Consider the following 19,380-nt stretch of genomic DNA (forward strand, 5'->3'; position numbering starts at 1 on the left):
AGGCATACATTCTGCTCAAAGACCACAAATGGGACTTCAATAATAATCCCAGCACCCGCTTGATAAACCCAACTAAACCAGAAATAGGTAGAATTAGCAAAACAATACATTCTAGAGTAAACAAACAAATCAAACAAGACCTAGAATTAAACCAGTGGACAAATACTGCCGAAGCAATCACCTGGTTTAAAAATATAGAAAACAAAAATAAATGTACGTTTATACAGTTCGACATCATAGACTTCTATCCCTCGATATCCGAAGACTTTTTAACATTGCCCTAGAATTTGCCGAGGCATACACTGATATATCTTCGAAGGAAATCAACATCATTAAAAAATGTAGAAAATCAGTTCTAATAAATAACAATAACCGATGGATAAAAACTAAAATGAAAAATTCGTTTGATTTGGCGATGGGTACCAGGGATTATGCAGAGACATCAGATCTTGTGGGATTATTCATTCTATATACCCTCACAAGCATATTTGATACTACGGATATTGGCCTATATAGAGATGATAGATTATCTATAATAAAAGACTCCAACAAAGTCAAGGGAGATAACCTTAAGAAAATCACATACAAGGAAATGAAAAAATTAGGCCTAAAAGTAGATGTATTAGCTAACATAAAAATAACAAACTTCCTGGACGTCACGTTAAATTTAGAAAAAAACACACATGAACCCTACTTAAAATATAGCGCTACTCCAATATACATAAACCCTAAGTCAAATCACCCACCATCAATTATAAAACACATTCCTAACTCGATCGTAAGTAGACTCAGCAATAACTCAAGCAATGAAAATGCATTTAACAGGTCAACCAATATCTATGAAACAGCCCTAAAAAATAGTGGATACAAAAATATTGCTATCAAATATAAGCAACAAAACACCAATAACTATAATAAAATTAAGAATAGAAGAAAAAGAAATATAATCTGGTATACGGCGCCATACAATCAATCAAATGTTAAAAACAAAACTTGGCAAGAAATTTCTAGATCTTATCGTAAAGCACTTTCCCGCAACCAACCCTTTGCACAAAATTTTCAATAAAAATACCCTAAAGTTATCCTACAGCTGCTGCGAAAATTTAGAGATGATAATTAAAACACATAATAACAAAATATTAAATAAGAACAATGTAAACAACAACAAAATAAACAATAAAAATGTAGCCACCATGACAAAAATAAAACTAACACAAAAGACACATATATAACTAGCAGAAATAATAATAATAATAATAATAATAATAATAATAATAATAATAATAATAAATCAACTCCGGGAAACAACAACATACTAGAAATAATAAAAAATACTAATAACGAACAAGATAAATGCAACTGTAGATACCGCAAATTTTGCCCACTTTAGAATAAATGTCTAACCAAAAGCATAGTTTCCAGGCCACAATATTCGCGAAAGAAAACCCGAATAACAAGAAATATTACGTAGGTATGACTTCTTTAAATTTAAAAACTCAATATTATGACCACAAAAGTACATTCAATAATAAAAACACCGTCTGAAAACAAAGCTAGCAAATAAATACTGGGAACTCAAGGAAAGCGGCCGTTCGCCGGCAGTCGAATGGAAAATAGTAAGCAAGCAAACACCTGTAGAGACCTAGACGACCCATAAAGATTATGCCTTCATGAAAAATTTGCTATCCTGTACTTTAAAGAACCCCAATATCTATTAAACTGTAGGAGAGAAATAGCGAACAACTGTGTTCACAGGATAAAATTTACTCTAGGATAGAGATACAAAATAACTTTAAAACTAACAAAAACAATAGAAAATAAATAAATAAAATAAATAAACATATGCATAAACTATCATATATATATATATATATATATATATATATATATATATATATAAACTAACATAAAAAAAACGAACCTAGATTTAAAACAGGTCAAGACACTAGATATCCAGGCTAAATAGAACACACACAAAGAATCAGATCAACCTGAGGTCAAATGGGCCTTTGTCCTGTAAGTGCATGTTCATTGGCTGATAGGAAGGGCGCGGTGGATACTAGAAAGCTGATTGGCTAACTAAAATCTCAATAGAAGTTGCGTATATAAAAACGACAGACAACCACAAAATTCGTACATAAGCCTGAAGAATCCTAGAGTGGATGAAATGCGGAATATTCAGTGTAGCTTAATCGCCATATATATTTTATAAATTACTATATATATATATATATATATATATATATATATATATATTAAAAACAAAACAACAACTGATTAATAAAGTATACAATAAATATTTATAGTCCCAAATTCGTTATGATATTGTCTCCTTTAGAATGTGTATAAATAGAGTCTTCAAATGATGTCGTGCGCTCGTGCGCGCATGTGTAACCAAAGTAAAGTCTTACATACCGAATATTGTGTTTGTCTGTGAGCACACGTGTTGAAAAGGTTTCTTCATAACAGCAGACTGAAGGAGGAGAGAGAGATAGTTTGATGTAGTCTGCAGCCATTGGTGAATGAGAGAGAGAGAGAGAGAGACAGACAGACAGACAGACAGACAGACAGAGACAGAGAGACACTACTACTGTAACAAAAGGGGAGATAATTCAGATCTAAAGTCTTCTAGTGAGCGTTTGTGTAAATGAATTAAGAAAAAGAGGTAATGCCACAAACCCATTTTCGACATTTTTTGTAATTTATCAAACGTTAGAAATTAATTAATTCCAGACATTTTTGGAAATTAAAACATGATCATGAAATCAAAGGATGGATCGAAAAATAATTTATTTAAAAATAAATGAGAAAATTTAATAAATCGAATGTTTCGATGACCATTTTTCTCATTGTGCACCAATTTTTTTTTTCATCTATAAAATAATAAGAAATGAAATAAAACTTTTGTTAAAAATGTACCAAGTGCAGAAAAACACATAATCAGTAAACATCGTGTGTTTTGTTGTTCATGTTTCAGGCGGCTATGCTGAAAGTATTCAAGCAAAGAATTACACTTTCACATCGAAGCAGAAATCTTTCAAAACTGAAGATCTTCGGTAAGAATTGATACAATTTGTCAAATTTTCGGTTGACTTTCGCTAACCTTGTAACTCTTGCTTCCCTTATTTTGTTTTTTAGTTCTCAAATTCCATGAGAATGTTTCTGACAAAGAGGAATAAATTGTTGCTTTCTGAATCGGAATTTATTCGTTCACTAGTTATTTTTTTTTTTATCTTGAAGTAGTATTTTTAAAACTCCTAACATCAAGTGGCTTCATACCTCGTTTCGAGCGATTTCCTTAAAAATGTTTGAGGCATTTTATTTGATTCTATTCGACTTTGCATTTCAAATTATTTGGTCAGTTGGTCTGCACTCCACGCCCTATGATATTTTACAGTTACCTTTTTGTGGGGAAAATAGAGAAGGCTCACCGCAAAAACGTGCTCGTGTTTGTCTCTTGTGTGGGCGGAGAAGATACAAGATGGCGACCGTCGTTTTTTAATGTCCACTGTCTTGAACAGTTCTCAAAAAATCGTGTATCACACGTAATTATGAGGTGTGCCCGGGCACCATAAAAGCAGGTTGCTGAGTTGAGTGGGCATTCAGACTTGTGTAGAGTGAACGTCGTCAGACTTTTCCGAACTTGTTTACATTGGACTTGAAGGCAACGATATTGTAGTCGGTCAAGAAGCAAGCCAGCAGAACTGTGTTCCATAGGCGGGCAGTTCTACGAAAGAAGCGTTCAGAGCGAACATCGTCGTGCGACTCAGATTTTTCTGATTCACTTTTTGGAAGCTTTTGTTTATTCATTGAAGTGATTAGCTTTTTTTGTTAGACTAATTTATTTTACAAATAGTTTTCTTTAAACGTTAGTACAACAGATTCATTTGATACCCTTCCTCAGGATTCATATCTTCCCGACAATGGACAACGCTTGGAAACCAACGTCCACAAGTGGTCAATGGGTGGAGGTGGCATTGCCCACTTTGTATGTTGTGACCGGAATTCGAACACGAGGTAAGTACTCAAAAGAGCGAGCAATGATGAACGTCTGCTAAAATTAAGTGACGTACAATAAAAAGAAATCAATCAATTTTATCGAGTTTTATGATTTTATGATTTTTAACTTTATGATGTAACTTTATGATATAACTTTATGATGTATCAGCATTTTGAGAGGAGGAATAAAAATTTGTTTTATTTGGATTTTACATTCTAAATCCAAATTTTATGATGGCTAAATGTTCAACACGACAGTAAACGTAAATGGAAGTTGAGCCTTGTTATTTGTCACTGCTATCCAACTTGGTATCCGGCCAACATGACAGCTATAATAAATTTGGTATGGCAGCTATAATAAATTTGAAAAAAAAAATAAATACAAACAAAAAACAAAAACGAAGAAATACAAGCATCTCCCTAACTATGAGGTCGCTGCAAAAGTCTTTGCTGGTTTGTAGAAGGAGCATTTTATGATTTATTTTATGCATATAATTATTACTTAAGCATATCAGCATGATTAATTTGTAACTTTTTTCTTTCGGATTATTGGTACACCATTCAGATTTTTCTGCAATATTCGGTTAAAAAATCTTTTCTTGGAGAGAAAAAACAAACTTTCTGTTGATAAATATTTTGCAAAAAAAAAAAAAAAAAAAAAAAATGAACACTAAAATGAAATAAACATATTTTCATTTTTCAAAGTAGTTTTTTTTTTGTTGTTATTTTTTATTATTTTCATTTATATTTTTTCCGGTTTGTTTTTTGTTTTTTTTTCATTAATCTGCGTCTGTTACGACGCTCGGCTGACATCGATAAGTGCCGGTTTCTCCCGATCCATGCTTGACGGGAATTCACGAGAATTCGGGCCAAATTATGCAAGAGTACCCACATTTCTTTAGTCAACAGAAACGCAGTAATCTCCTCATGATAATGTTCTTCCTCAAACAACAAAAAATTTTGTGACAATTGTTTTGTGAAATCTTGCCCCATCCTGCATATTCTATTGACCTTTCAGATTATCACTTATTTTAAGGATTACAAAACTATTTAGATGGCCCCAGCTTACCATCAATAGAAAAGATTGAACATTAGTTAGATTCATATTTCAGATCAAAACCAAAAGAATTGTACAAGTGAGGCATTTACAAGCTCGTTGATAGATGGAATCAACTTATAAAGACCAAAGGTATTTTATTGTTATAAAGATTTTAAAAGATTTTTCATTTTCAAGATGAAATTTTGAATTGGCAAAAACTTTTTATCTAATATCATCAAAGGCAATAAATGTCTATCGTCAAAAACAAAAATGCTGTACACATGGTGCATGTTGAATGGTTGGCAATCAAGATAATGAACGGATTTTTCCTTGCTAACTTACAGCATCCTCAACAGGAATGTAAATTTAATTTTAAAGAAGTTTTTCATTCCAATGCCTAGTTGCAGTCTCCACGGACACTCACAGAATATATCTCAACAGAAGAAAGACAGTATTCTCTGTTTATATTTCTGCTCTCTGGAACAGCATGTCAAAAGGGGTTGTGATAATGCCTACGATATCCAAGTTTAAAGTCGCCTTAGACAAACATTCCGACTGTACAATACCGCCTAACTATCTTTTTACATGGTGTTGGGGTGACACCAAGGCTACCGAGAGTACAGATTCTGACGATGGACTATTCCTGACGTCATTTCCGGTAAGTAGGTTTTGTTTTCCAGTCTGTCTGAACCGAAGACTCAGAGGTAGAGAGTCGTAACATTACTTGTCCTCCAGTTGAGCGAAGTTCCCACTCAACTAACATCTTCATGTGTATTTCTGTTAATATTTTATTCATTTCACTGTTTCAGAGTCTTCTTGTTATTCCTTTCAACATTTACACTACAACAACTGGTGACGACGAAATTCGAATCTAAAAATAACAATTGACAAAAATTTGAAATGAAATTATGCAAGGAATTCTCAAAATAACAACCCATTATTCCTTTCAACATTTACACCACGATTTTATTAGCAAAGAATTAGCAAAGTGCAACAAACCATGTTTAATTCTTTGCTAATAAAATTGATTGATTGATTAAAAGTTGCTTTCTAAAAAACCAAAGAGAAATTAGAAATATTTATTTATTATTAAAAGGCATTTTATTGTGATACCATGTGGTCTTCTGCTCGCCAACACATGCTGACCCCCAATGCTGTTGCCATGGTCTTCTACTTCGTCTTTACTTCTGGTCATGTCGTTGACTCTCACATTGACGGCTGCCAAGGAAAGGCACACATGGGTTCACAAATATAAAAAATAAAATGAAACAAAACACAAACTCGGACACATTCTGCAAGTATCAATTGCACTCACGGTGTGTGTGTGTGACACCATCGATCCTCTACATCTACTTTTTATTGAGGCCATGGTCGTCAATTGATGTCAGCTCATCTCAATCTCCTGAAGTTCTTTTAACCTACTGCGTCCAATTCGCAACTACTCAACTGTCGAAAACCCAAGACAGCCTGCAAACTGTTCCCAACTGTCACAAAACTCATTGTCACTCCTAAAACTAACCGCAAACCAACCCCAAACACACTTACTTCTATTGTTCGGTCCTTTGTCCCAAGTCACTGCCACACCTTGATTAACAATCATATTCAGCTTCCTTGGGGAACAACTTCCTCTCTATTATTCTATTGATAAACCTATCGGGACAAGATCAAAGTGTAGTATCTGTTCCGGCAGATACTGCAAGCTATGACTAGCTTTGACTAGCAAAGACCAGATGTGGGGGCAACCCCACATGCCTGACCTTTAACCAGCTCCCATTTCTCACCTCTCGGGAGCTGGTCCCCTTTTTCCCTTCCCCCTCCCTTCACTCCTCACATTAAAAATCGGCCTTGTGCCTAATTTGCTCGGTGGGGGAGCAAATAAATACCATCTGTTCCGGCAGATACTGCAAGCTATGACTAGCTATGACTAGCAAAGACCAGATGTGGGGGCAACCCCACATGCCTGACCTTTAACCAGCTCCCATTTCCCACCTCTCGGGAGCTGGTCCCCTTTTCCCCTTCCCCCTCCCTTCACTCCTCACATTAAAAATCGGCCTTGTGCCTAATTTGCTCGGTGGGGGAGCAAATAAATACCATCTGTTCTTCAGATGCTGCACTTCAATTTCTTGTTCTCTGTAAGTGGAGGAGAAATCCTTCACGACTGAGACAATTTTTATTTTTGTTCCTTTTCTCCACGTTAAAAAACGACCCTGGTGTCTAACTCTGTCCCGTGGGGAGGCATTGTAAATAGGAACCTATTTCCTCTTTTTTTATCATATCACTTTGTCTCTTTCTCCCCTAATTCCTACTACTTGGAGGGAGGAACATCGATAGTATTACACTATATCTTACTTGTTTTGCTTTTCAGGGGTTATGAAACCAAACGAATGGTGGGTAAAGTCCTATGAACTATTTTATGGTGATGCAAGCCCTGGCTATCTGGCTCCTTACAGTGAAAATGGCATAACTGAGGTTTGTTCTTTCTGTGGTCAAAAAATAAATTAACTATTCTGTACTTTCAAAAATAGATTTTTAACTATTCTCTACTTTCATCTAACAATTTTTGTGGTTAAAGTCGTCACACTGCAATCCAAACTTATGACTCTAATTCACTCCCCCCAACCCGACTCTGAACAACAGGCTTTTTATCCAAGCATATGGTTAAAGACATTTTCTCGTTACTTCACAAGACCTACCAACATTTATTCTTGCATTTATTCATCAGCATTTATTCCTTGGTTTTGGGATTGAATTAGGATTAAAAAAATGACCAGAATAGTGGTAAATGTTCAGACGGCATCACCAAATTGTTCTATGGAAATAGGTAAGCGATTTTTGTTTTATTTGGATTATTCAGTTATTCTGTTATTCAATTATTCTGTTATTCAGTTATTCTCATCTTGAGTGTTATTTGCATGACGTTTCGGCTGATGTCATTCCAGCCTTCTTCGGGTGTATCTTTTTAGACTCGGAAATCTTTCTGCTGAACTCGACAATCTGCAGAGAATTTTGAATGGAATCCTTTATTTAATTCATGAGTGTAGTATGCTCCTGTTCCATCTAAAGTAATTCACACTTGTATTTGTCATTCAAAACTGACGATCAAACCTTCAAACTCTAGAAGAGTGTCACTTATAAATGAATTTTACCTAGTACTTTGTCTGTTACTCAATATCAAATGGGTAGAATTATTTTTCATGAGTATTGAAATCTTGGGCCGCAGTCTGCTACTTGTTAGAGTTCAAATACCAACTGAAGATGTGATTTAGTCTGGTGAAGTGGATCAACGTGCTACAGACATATCTTATTCTTCTGTTTCAAGAGGAGACGTGAGCATTTACGAAGCGAAATCAAGTTATCAAATATGTAAATGGTAACAAAAGGTTCCAGTTAATTCTTTTGAAGTTTAAAGTTCATAACAGGCACACCTGAAGAAAGTCAAAGGTTACAATCACCGAAATTTTGTAAGTGTAATAATGAAGACACAGGCAACAATCTGACATGTCATAACGGATGATCAAATAATTTTTCATATACATTGTTTGAATATTGAGTTTGAATAGAGATGAAATATGAGTTAATTAACGTTCGTTTCTTTAAGGTTTTTTTTCCTTAACATTTTAATCACAAAAAATGCATGTTAAAATATTCGTTGATTTTGGGATTGAGTTATGATTTAAAAAATGAATTTTGTTTTGATTCGTCATAGTTTACAATGTACTAACCAAGTGACCCACCTCTTACTATATTTCTAGCTATCATTCTCACTATCTCTCATTCTATATTGACACACTGGTTCTTGCCAGATCACCAAAGTTAAGCAACGTTAAGCCTGGCCAGTACCAGATGGATGATTATTTGGGAAGGCTAGGCACTATATGAACCATGCCGAGTCATAGAAATTTCCAGGTTGGTATCTAGGCGTGCGTTTAACTCATGAGGAGAGATGCACCTTCTAAAGCATTGGGAAACTACCGTCTTTACTGAGATTATCATGGTTCTACAATTTGGAGAACTGTGGTCGTTGACACTGTTGAAACAGCAGAGCTGCTGAATGCAAACAGTTTCCTTATTTTATACAGCATCCACTTTTGCTTTCTTTCTTTTTTTTCTTGTTAATAATAATCAAAGCTAACAAAGAAACGAAAAAACAAAAAAACAAAAAAGAAAAGGATTCTATAAGTAAAGACAGAAATACTATTTAATTTGGAGATAGAGGGGGAGAGGGTGGGTGTTAGACATTGGTGCAATTTTGCATCCCTATACCGGTTTTACAAGTACTTTAATGGAATATGCTCTGACAAACTAATATCAATTGTACCCCCCCTACGTGAATACTCCGATTAAGTCGACAAGCAGCAAAATCTCACCCCTTCACTGTAAAGGTCCCTAGATGTCGGAAAGATTTCTACTCTAATAGTTTATACCTTCCAACTGTTAGACTTTGGGATTTCCTCCATCTTTTAAACTTTCCTGACTACTAATATGTAGAAATTTAAGTATAATGCGAACAGACATCTTGCTGCTCAACTCCTCACAAAGTCCCCCCATAGGCATGATTCCAGACAGTATCCTCTTACATTCAAGTGGCAATATGCCTTACTTTTGGTGAATAAGAGTAAACAACGAACACATATTTTGTATTTTTTTATCTGGTTTTGCAAACTCACCTTTTCCTGATTCATATTATTTAAGCTCAATAAATGACTCAACGGCTTAAATTTTGCTAGTATCCGTGTAAAAAAAAAAAGGATTAAGTAGAAAGTATGAAAGCTTAAAATAACAAAATCGTTTTTTTTTATTTATTATCAGTTCACAGCAAATTCTGATGGCAACAATGTTGTCACTCGCCTCTTCAGAGAACCTTTTGTGGCCAACACGATTCGCCTCGTTGTCAAACAAAGTCATTTGTCGATTGCACTCGGTTTTGACTTCCTTGGCCAACCATACCAATCAGCTTTAGGTGAGTAAGAAAATCAACCCCAAACAAATTCGTTCTTCTTTATCCACAATTGCCCCCACCCAGCGTTGGTGAGAGGGGAGGAGATATACTTCAATTTTGTTTCAGTTTTTTTTAATTTAATTTTGTCAAGATAATGTTATTTTAAGCATTTTAACGATAGCAAAAAAACAAAAAAGGACGAAAATATAAATATGCAACAAATAAATGTTTTTGTGTTTTAACTTATTTTATAGCGTTTATTTATTTTGAAACATGTATCAAAATCTGTTGAGTTAGAACAAAAACAAAAATGTTAATTTTGTTTAAAAAATCGAAAATTTAACAAAACTATAACAAAACCACCTTTTATTTTTCATTCTAAATCTAACTGTGGGCGGTTGTTACGATCCATAAATCAGACATCTGACTATAAACCATCATGAAAACTATGTAAAAATGTAGAACTGGGGTAAAAGACATGGACTCTGCATTAAGATCAAGCCAGAAAGAGACTAAGCATCGATTTCAAGACTTTTTTTATGCTTAAAAGTGAAAAGTTGATTTTCGCTTGTTGACAGTATAATTCAGGAGATAACTTAAATATCATTCAAGGGAAATAACTCTGAAGATATCTCTATAAAGTAAAATTTTTATTTAAAATTAAATAACAAAAGGATACATTTACTTACCAAATATTTGAAAATTACAAATTTACTCATTTTAATAGTTCATGCATGAACTGTTGCATGATTATCATCATATTCGTTTTAATGTATGGAGCGATTTTCAAAAATAAAAAAAGAAAAAAAAGTGCTCACATCAATCAGCGTTAAACTTAGAAACAAAGTACATATTCAAAATTGTGTACTGCTACTGCTTGTTGCACGGTCGATACAGGTATGAAGCACTAATAGTGTAAGATGGGCGTTATACTTTAACCATATTGTTACATTTCAACCACTCAAACCCACACGTTGTCTGGTACCGTCGCAGGAGCAAACAAACCATGAGGGACATAAAACAAATACGATTGAGCATTATTTTAAACATAACCGACTTTAAAGTTCTGATTTTTTTTTAGATGAGAGCTGATTGTTTATATTATTTGTATTGATCGAACTATTGTTCTCATCTTGAATGTTATTTGTGCAACGTTTCGGTCGGGTTGGCCTTTGATAGTCCTCAAGCATGCTGGTTGTTGTTTGGAAAAGAAAATATTTTTGATATTTTCGTACTCTTTGAGTTAGTCTCTATTTTATGGTTCTGATATCGTATTTTTGAAAAAAAAAATATTCGTTGACAAAGGGGAGATAATTCTAATAAAGATCGACAGAGATTATTTCCCTTCCATTGCTGAAATTTTAAGGGTGTACAATGTTTGTTTTTCTACAATTAGAGGCTCTCGAATGCTACTAATTTTTAGGCTTGGTCTGCTAAGTAATTTTTTTATTCTAGCATATGTGCTGTGGACCAGGATATAATAATCCTAGCTCGCTAAAAAAGAAAATAATGAAATGAATGGAAGGAAGGAAAATAAACTCAATTGCTGAATAAAATAAACAAACCATTTATTTTCTGTTGAAAATAAATGGTTTAGGTGGAACACGTGTTCAGTTCAGTTGTTGATGACTATGCGCGTGGAAAAAGGGGAATAAAGTAAGAGAAATGGCAGTCCAGCATGTAGAAAAAGAAAGAGAGAGAGGGCTGACGTCAGTAAAGCCGCACATGCATGGTAGCAGTCAGCCACGTGGAAGTGTCTTTAGGTCACAATCTATGGACGTGAACTTGTCTGGTTGACTAACCAAGGCAAAAGGGAAGAAAGAGGAAGTTGAACTTTGTTGTTGACTTTTATACCGAGGTCAATGTTCTGACTGCGCATGTCTAGATTTCACTTAAAAGGAAGTGACGTCACCAATGTGTGCATGTTTGCACACGCATGAGCGTGCATGTGTGTGTACGTGGATGTGTATATACGTGCGTATGTGTGTACGTATGTGTGTACGTATGTGCATGCGTACATATGGGTGTGTGTATGTGAGGAACAAAACATGTTCGAACATATGTGCTGCCTCCTTGAGTCGCCTGACTCTCCACCTTGTCAATTATTTTGACCTCGTTCAACAAAGGGAGGTGTGTTCCTTTTATTTTCCATATGTGAGCAGCTAGTCCCGACTTTTCAACCCCCCCCTCGTGTCACGGCTTTACAGTGTTTTTCTAGCCTTAACTTTAAGAAGGCAACCGGTTCCACCTTTTCTTTTCCAAACAACAACCAGCATATCTGAGAATGATCGAAGGCTAATCCGACCGAAACGTGGCACAAATAACACTCAAGCTGAGAACAATAGTCCGTAATAAAACAAGTAATAGTAAGTAATAAAACAAAATTCAATTACATCAAACAACAATAAGGAAGTAAGATCCTGTCTCGAAGTCAGATCATAAGATTAGTGACTGCGATGTTATCACATCAGATATCTGGCTTCAAAAGAAAGAAAGAGGAAGTTGTTTTCCATAATGTACCTTTTATATTTTATCACCACGTGATTAGATGAACCAATGGTTGAATTAACCAATGGAAAACTAGCTTGACGTCACATGATATGTATGTCCTCCATGTATAGGAAAACAACAGACCCAACAAGTCTTTTGTTCTGAAATGTTTAATCCTCTTTTTCCTTTTTGACTTCATCACAGCTTCAAACAGTACCATTGGTTGTTTTGCTGATGATAATTCCGGAGACTTCGTTTCAATAACGGCATCATCAAATGATGACTGTAAAACAAAGTGTTTCTTAAATAAATACCCGCTTTATGGGGTCCAAGGTAAGTTTTGTTGATTTTTTTTTTTTTTTTTAATGTTCGTTTCTCTAATCGAGTGGACATTTGGACTGCTTGGGAGCAATAGTTTAAATGTGAATGTTTGGGGAAATTTTGATAACATATTCATTTTCTAAAATTTTCAAAAGTAATGTTTTCAAATATGTGCCCAAACTCTTTATATTTAAAATGCTTTCCAAGTTCTTATTCATGCCAACTACGCAACCGCATATTCATTTATGACTTAAACAACTGTCAATAACACCAGATGTATACTCACGAGGGATTGACCCCTCAGGGTAATACCACTAGCATAATAGAGAGAAAATAATTATTTTTTGAAAAATGTGCCTTACACTGAAAATCTAAAAAAACTGATTACATCCATTTAATAAAATATTTTAAAACTTATTTGATTTTCTAATTATGGTTAAATTTGATTGCTCCAAATTTGACACATTGTTGTTGAATACTTGTTACTCCAACGTCCAACATCCAAATCCAATACTTGATATTTCAATGTCCAGATACAATACTTGCTATGTAACAGGGCCGTTACGCTCAAACCATGTTTGTTACAGTTCAAACCTCTCTTGGAACACCATACCATCTCCTACCATCAAAAGGGAACAATCAAACAAAAATAAATAAATCCGACTCAGTTTTTTTTTTTTCTGTTTTAGCAAAAAGCGTTTATTACCATTACTTTCCAAACAATGCCTGCATCTTGCTTTTTCTATCTGTTCATTTCGTCTGCCATGAAATTAACAACACCCTGCCGTCTTGACACTAACGTAAAAGTCTCTCACCACCACCACTGGGTCACACGTTCATCTCACCCGGATGGCGTTTTTCTTTATACTCTTTGCCACATGGTGCATTTTTCTCTCCTTTTTTTTCCTTTTCTTCTGATGCAACATCGTGCACACATGCCAATTTGCATATGTCCTCAAAAAGGCTGCAGCTGCTAATACCTTCACTAACCATCCATCCTTTGGTTGCTGCTGAGATCTTCGCATACACTTACACATGATCTATTACAGCTACTTTAACTTTTAACTCAAAAACTGAATGAGTATCTGAAACATCTGACTTCTTATTTACCCAAGAATCATCTCATTTGCATATCAGGTGGCATATAAAAAGAATCAGCTCATTTGCATATCAGGTGACATATAAAAAGAATCATCTCATTTGCATATCAGGTGACATATAAAAAGAATCATCTCATTTGCATATCAGGGGGCATATAAAAAGAATCAGCTCATTTGCATATTAGGTGACATATAAAAAGAATCAGCTCATTTGCATATAAGGTGTCATATAAAAAGAATCATCTCATTTGCATATGAGGTGTTATATAAAAAGAATCATCTCATTTACATATAAGGTGACATATAAAAAGAATTAGCTGATTTGCATATCAAGTGACATATAAAAAGAATCATCTCATTTGCATATAAGGTGTCATATAAAAAGAATCAGCTCATTTGCATATAAGGTGTCATATAAAAAGAATCATCTCATTTGCATATAAGGTGACATATAAAAAGAATCATCTCATTTGCATATAAGGTGACATATAAAAAGAATTAGCTAATTTGCATATCAAGTGACATATAAAAAGAATCATCTCATTTGCATATAAGGTGTCATATAAAAAGAATCAGCTCATTTGCATATAAGGTGTCATATAAAAAGAATCATCTCATTTGCATATAAGGTGACATATAAAAAGAATCAGCTCATTTGCATATCAGGTGACATATAAAAAGAATCATCTCATTTGCATATCAGGGGGCATATAAAAAGAATCAGCTCATTTGCATATTAGGTGACATATAAAAAGAATCAGCTCATTTGCATATAAGGTGTCATATAAAAAGAATCATCTCATTTACATATAAGGTGACATATAAAAAGAATTAGCTGATTTGCATATCAAGTGACATATAAAAAGAATCATCTCATTTGCATATAAGGTGTCATATAAAAAGAATCAGCTCATTTGCATATAAGGTGTCATATAAAAAGAATCATCTCATTTGCATATAAGGTGACATATAAAAAGAATCATCTCATTTGCATATAAGGTGACATATAAAAAGAATTAGCTGATTTGCATATCAAGTGACATATAAAAAGAATCATCTCATTTGCATATAAGGTGTCATATAAAAAGAATCAGCTCATTTGCATATAAGGTGTCATATAAAAAGAATCATCTCATTTACATATAAGGTGACATATAAAAAGAATTAGCTGATTTGCATATCAAGTGACATATAAAAAGAATCATCTCATTTGCATATAAGGTGTCATATAAAAAGAATCAGCTCATTTGCATATAAGGTGTCATATAAAAAGAATCATCTCATTTGCATATAAGGTGACATATAAAAAGAATCAGCTCATTTGCATATCAGGTGACATATAAAAAGAATCATCTCATTTGCATATCAGGGGGCATATAAAAAGAATCAGCTCATTTGCATATCAGGTGACATATAAAAAGAATCATCTCATTTGCATATAAGGTGTCATATAAAAAGAATCAGCTCATTTTTTTTTTTTTTTTTTTTTTTTTTTTTTTATTCAATTTTCACCCCAAACAAGGCACAGTGCCACTTTGAAGCAGGGGGCTACTATTAGGGAATTAATTAGCGGGGTCATTATGAAGGGAGAAGAGTAGAAAGATGTTTGTTAACATTACACTTGAACTTCTGCATATCATTGCAGTTGGGAAAGCAGAATCCCGGAAGGGAGTTCCAAAGACCCGCAGTTCTGGGGAAGAAACTATTGGAGTAAAAGGCTTTCTTGCACCTAGGGATCTCCACTGTAAAGGGATGAGACTTAGTAGCTTGTCGGGTTTGTCGGGGGTAGTTACGTCGGGGAGGTACAAGTGTTTGCAGTTCGTCAGAGCATTCACCATTAAAGTATTTGTAGAACAGGCAGAGGGATGCAACATCTCGTCGATGGGACAGAGGTTGAAGCCCAGATGACAGTTCAGGACCTATCAGGTTTGCGACTCTTTTTTGAACCTTGTCCAGGAGCGAGAGACAAGCAGCAGATGCACCAGCCCAGATGTGACAACAGTACTCCATACATGGGCGAATGGTTGCCTTATAGAGGTATAGGATACTGGCAGGCGTAAGTAGTTTTCTAGCACGGTAGAGGGAGCCAACCTTCCTTGCAGCAGCCTTGGCAATGCTCTCAATGTATCTATTCCAGTTCATATTCCCTGTAAACGTTAGGCCGAGGAGTTTAAAAGAAGTACTTTCAGGCAATGTGTTCTTGGCCATTGCTATTGGTGGTAGAGAAGGTTTCTTGTAGTTATTGAAGGAAACAAGCTTAGTCTTAGCAGCATTGAATGAGACCAACCATTTTTGACCCCATTCCACTACGGATTGGAGGTCATCCTCTAGTGTTTCTGCCATTTTCTTGGATATGTGTTCATTTGTTTTCCCCTCATATCTGTTATAGAGAGTGGTGTCATCGGCAAATATACCCATCTCCGAAACAATATTATCAGGGAGGTCGTTTATGAATATCAGGAACAATAGAGGTCCAAGGATAGACCCCTGAGGCACTCCCGCATTTATGTCATATTGTTTGGATGTACGTCCGTCGAGGACAACTTTGATTTTTCTATTACTTAAGAAGGATTTAATTACGTTATGAATTCTTCCAGTGATTCCATATGATCTAATTTTCCTTAGAAGACCATCGTGCCATACCCTGTCAAAAGCCTTAGATATATCAAGGGCCACCGCTCTACCCTCCCCTGTTTTATCCAATGAACGGTATATACGTTCAGAAACTACAGTTAAGATATCTGCTGTTGAACGGGCTTGCCTGAATCTATATTGTTTGTCAGTCAAGAGTTTAGCAGCTGTTAGGTGCTGGACTAGGGCTTTATTAACTAAGGACTCAAATATTTTGGCGAAAAGCGGGAGGAGGCTAATGGGGCGATAATTTAGTGGGTCAGTTCTTTCACCAGAATTCTTGAAGACTGGTACCACAGAGGCGGTTTTCCAGCAGTCGGGAAAACAAGATTCGTTAAGGCATTTATTGTAAAATTTGGACAGAACTGGAGCAACCTCGGCAGAGCATTTTTTTAATAGCACAGCCGGGATGAGATCTGGTCCACATGCTTTAGAGGTGTCTAGGTTTTTTATAATAGCATGTACCTGAGAAGGGGTGATTTTCAAGTCGTCAAGTGTGGTGTCTGTTCGCAGAGGAAAATCAGGGAGTGAGTGGTGTACCGAGTTCAGTGTGGAGTTTGAGGCAAACCGACTGGCAAGCAGATTAGCCTTGTCAGTTGCCGTGCAAGCAACCTCATGATTGTTTGTTAGTGGGGGAATAATTGACTGTCCATTATTAACTACGCTGTTGTAGATTTTCCAAAAATCCCGGGTTCCTAATTTCTGTGCTTCGATGCGCTTTCTGGTGGTTTCAGAGTAATCTGACTGAGCTGTGTCTATCACTCTCTTACAATTATTTCTAGCTTCTATAAACTTCTGTTTATTTGAGCTGGACTTATGTCGGTTGAATCTGCGGAACGCATGCTGCCTTTGACAAATGGCAGCTGCATAAGCAGAAGTAAACCATTGGGGGGGAGTGGGGCTTGCTATATTATTTCCGTGCGGGAACATGTGCTTCAATAGCAGTTTTGAACCATTCAGTTGTCTCATTTGCACACTGTTCCGCTGGAAGAGTAAAGATATTTTGCCATGGGGCATCTCTGATGAGCTCCCTGATGGCTTCCCAATCAGCCTTTTTGTAATACCTCGTTGTTTTGAGTAGTGGGTCTTCAGTTTTAGGGCGAGAATTTAGGCTGATTTCTACCATTATCACAGCGTGATCAGCATTCCCGAGTGGGCTATGGGCATTTGTTGTACAGTCATTGGGAACTGTTGTCAGAAAGAGATCTAGAAGTGAGGCATGTTGATCGTGCTGGTCTGGGAAACGTGTCGGAAATGTAACCATCTGAGATAGGGAATGAGATATAGAGAAGCTATATATGGCGCTACCAGCTACGTCTGTGTGATTTGAGAATCCTAGCCAGTTACTGTGGTGAACATTGAAGTCACCAAATACATGTATTTGTGCGCTAGTATCGAGGGAGAGTGCTATATCTATGCTGTCTGAGACTTTGTTTATTAGGGTACAGTCTTGGTTTGAGGGAGAGCGGTAGAGAAAATATAAGTAGCTAATATTGTGTTGCATATTTAGTCTGAAGCACATAAAGGCCTGGCCCTCTGATTCTAGTTTTATTTCTCTAGTTAGGGGGAGGGTGTTTCGAATATAGACTCCAAGTCCATGCATATGTCTGTCCGAGTCCTTACGGTAGAGTGGGAGATAACCAGGCATGTTAAAGTGGTTAGAGGGTATGGAGGAGTGAAGGTTAGTTTCACTTAATGCTAAGATATCCGGGGTGTTTACAAGGAGAAATGACTCAACATCATCTAAGTTAGTTCTAAGCCCGCGGATATTAGTAAATGCAAGCCTCAAGGGAGGAGGCAGGTTGGTTTTCTTTGAGTTTGGTCCTGGTTTAAACGTAACTTTTGCTTGAGCTGTCATTTCATTTTATTTTATTTAAAAGTTTCAGTTAGGGTGGATGAGTGAGGGGGTGCTGGACAAGTAGTTGTGCAGAATACCAGACATGCAATACAAGTAGACCATCAGCTGTCCTCACCCACAGGATTGTGGCCTCAGGAAAGCCCACCGGGGATGAGTGCAGGGTCCCTTTCCATGCGCGACATGGCACTACAAACATCCCGATATTTTACAACTGTTGATGGAGCAGCCGCTCTAAGCGCTACCAAAGAGTTAGGGTTCCTGTACTATCAGTCGGAAACAGCAGCCAGGAACTGTCAATCCGGTACCCTCAATCCATTAGGCAAAGCCAGCCCAGTCCAACTGCACTGACATATATGGCACTGAAGCACCCCACTGTGTCCAGTTTAGGGGGATGGGATGTGGCAGGAGTGGGGAAAAGCGGCGTTCATTACCCTAGTCAGGAAACAAGGTCAACCACTGGGTGATTCAAGCGAGTCCCTGTGATAGTACCTCTACGCCTGGCCAATAGGCAAAGAAGGAGTATGAAAGCCGAGCGATAGACAGAGTCTATCTCCTCCTTAAGCAGTTTAGGTTTGCCAACCGGTGATTTGTTTGAGTCACCAGCTCTAGGAAGGTTGTCGTCCAGGACTGAAGAGACCTCCCTCCCCTAGGTTTAGTTTCAGAGTTTTCCTTCTCCTAGACGGATGGCCTGGGAAGACCTACGGGTCCATCAGCTCTGAGGGGGTTCGCCCCGCGCCTGGATCCTAATCCAGGTATTTCTGCGACCCCGCATGGGTAGTTAATATTTATTGGTTATTTAGGTTAATATCTCCTGGAAAAATCGGGCATTTAGGTTAGCTTCTACAGAAGATTTTCACTCCTCAAGTGTGGTTTAAAAAGGGCATTATTATGCTGTCCATTTTCATTTATACTGAGAGAGGGTATACGTAAAAATTCATGCAGTGGAAGCAGTTAAATTTGCTACAGTATTGGATCGAGAGAGTCGAGTTAATGTATGGTTAGA

General features: G+C 36.3%; 1 protein-coding gene across 1 annotated transcript in view; it reads left to right on the forward strand.

Moving 5' to 3' along the window:
* The window catches only part of LOC145284935 (uncharacterized), a 175,649-nt gene that overhangs the window by 119,344 nt on the left and 36,925 nt on the right, over positions 1–19,380 (forward strand). The window contains exons 22-26 of the mRNA XM_080134033.1: positions 2,978–3,056; positions 3,905–4,017; positions 7,404–7,507; positions 9,848–9,998; positions 12,672–12,800. Coding sequence (XP_079990159.1) covers positions 2,978–3,056; positions 3,905–4,017; positions 7,404–7,507; positions 9,848–9,998; positions 12,672–12,800 — 576 coding nt within the window. The remainder of the gene's footprint in view (positions 1–2,977; positions 3,057–3,904; positions 4,018–7,403; positions 7,508–9,847; positions 9,999–12,671; positions 12,801–19,380) is intronic.

This window comes from Euprymna scolopes, chromosome 9 (genome assembly GCF_053919585.1).
Source record: "Euprymna scolopes isolate OS-2025 chromosome 9, ASM5391958v1, whole genome shotgun sequence".
Taxonomy (NCBI): domain Eukaryota; kingdom Metazoa; phylum Mollusca; class Cephalopoda; order Sepiida; family Sepiolidae; genus Euprymna; species Euprymna scolopes.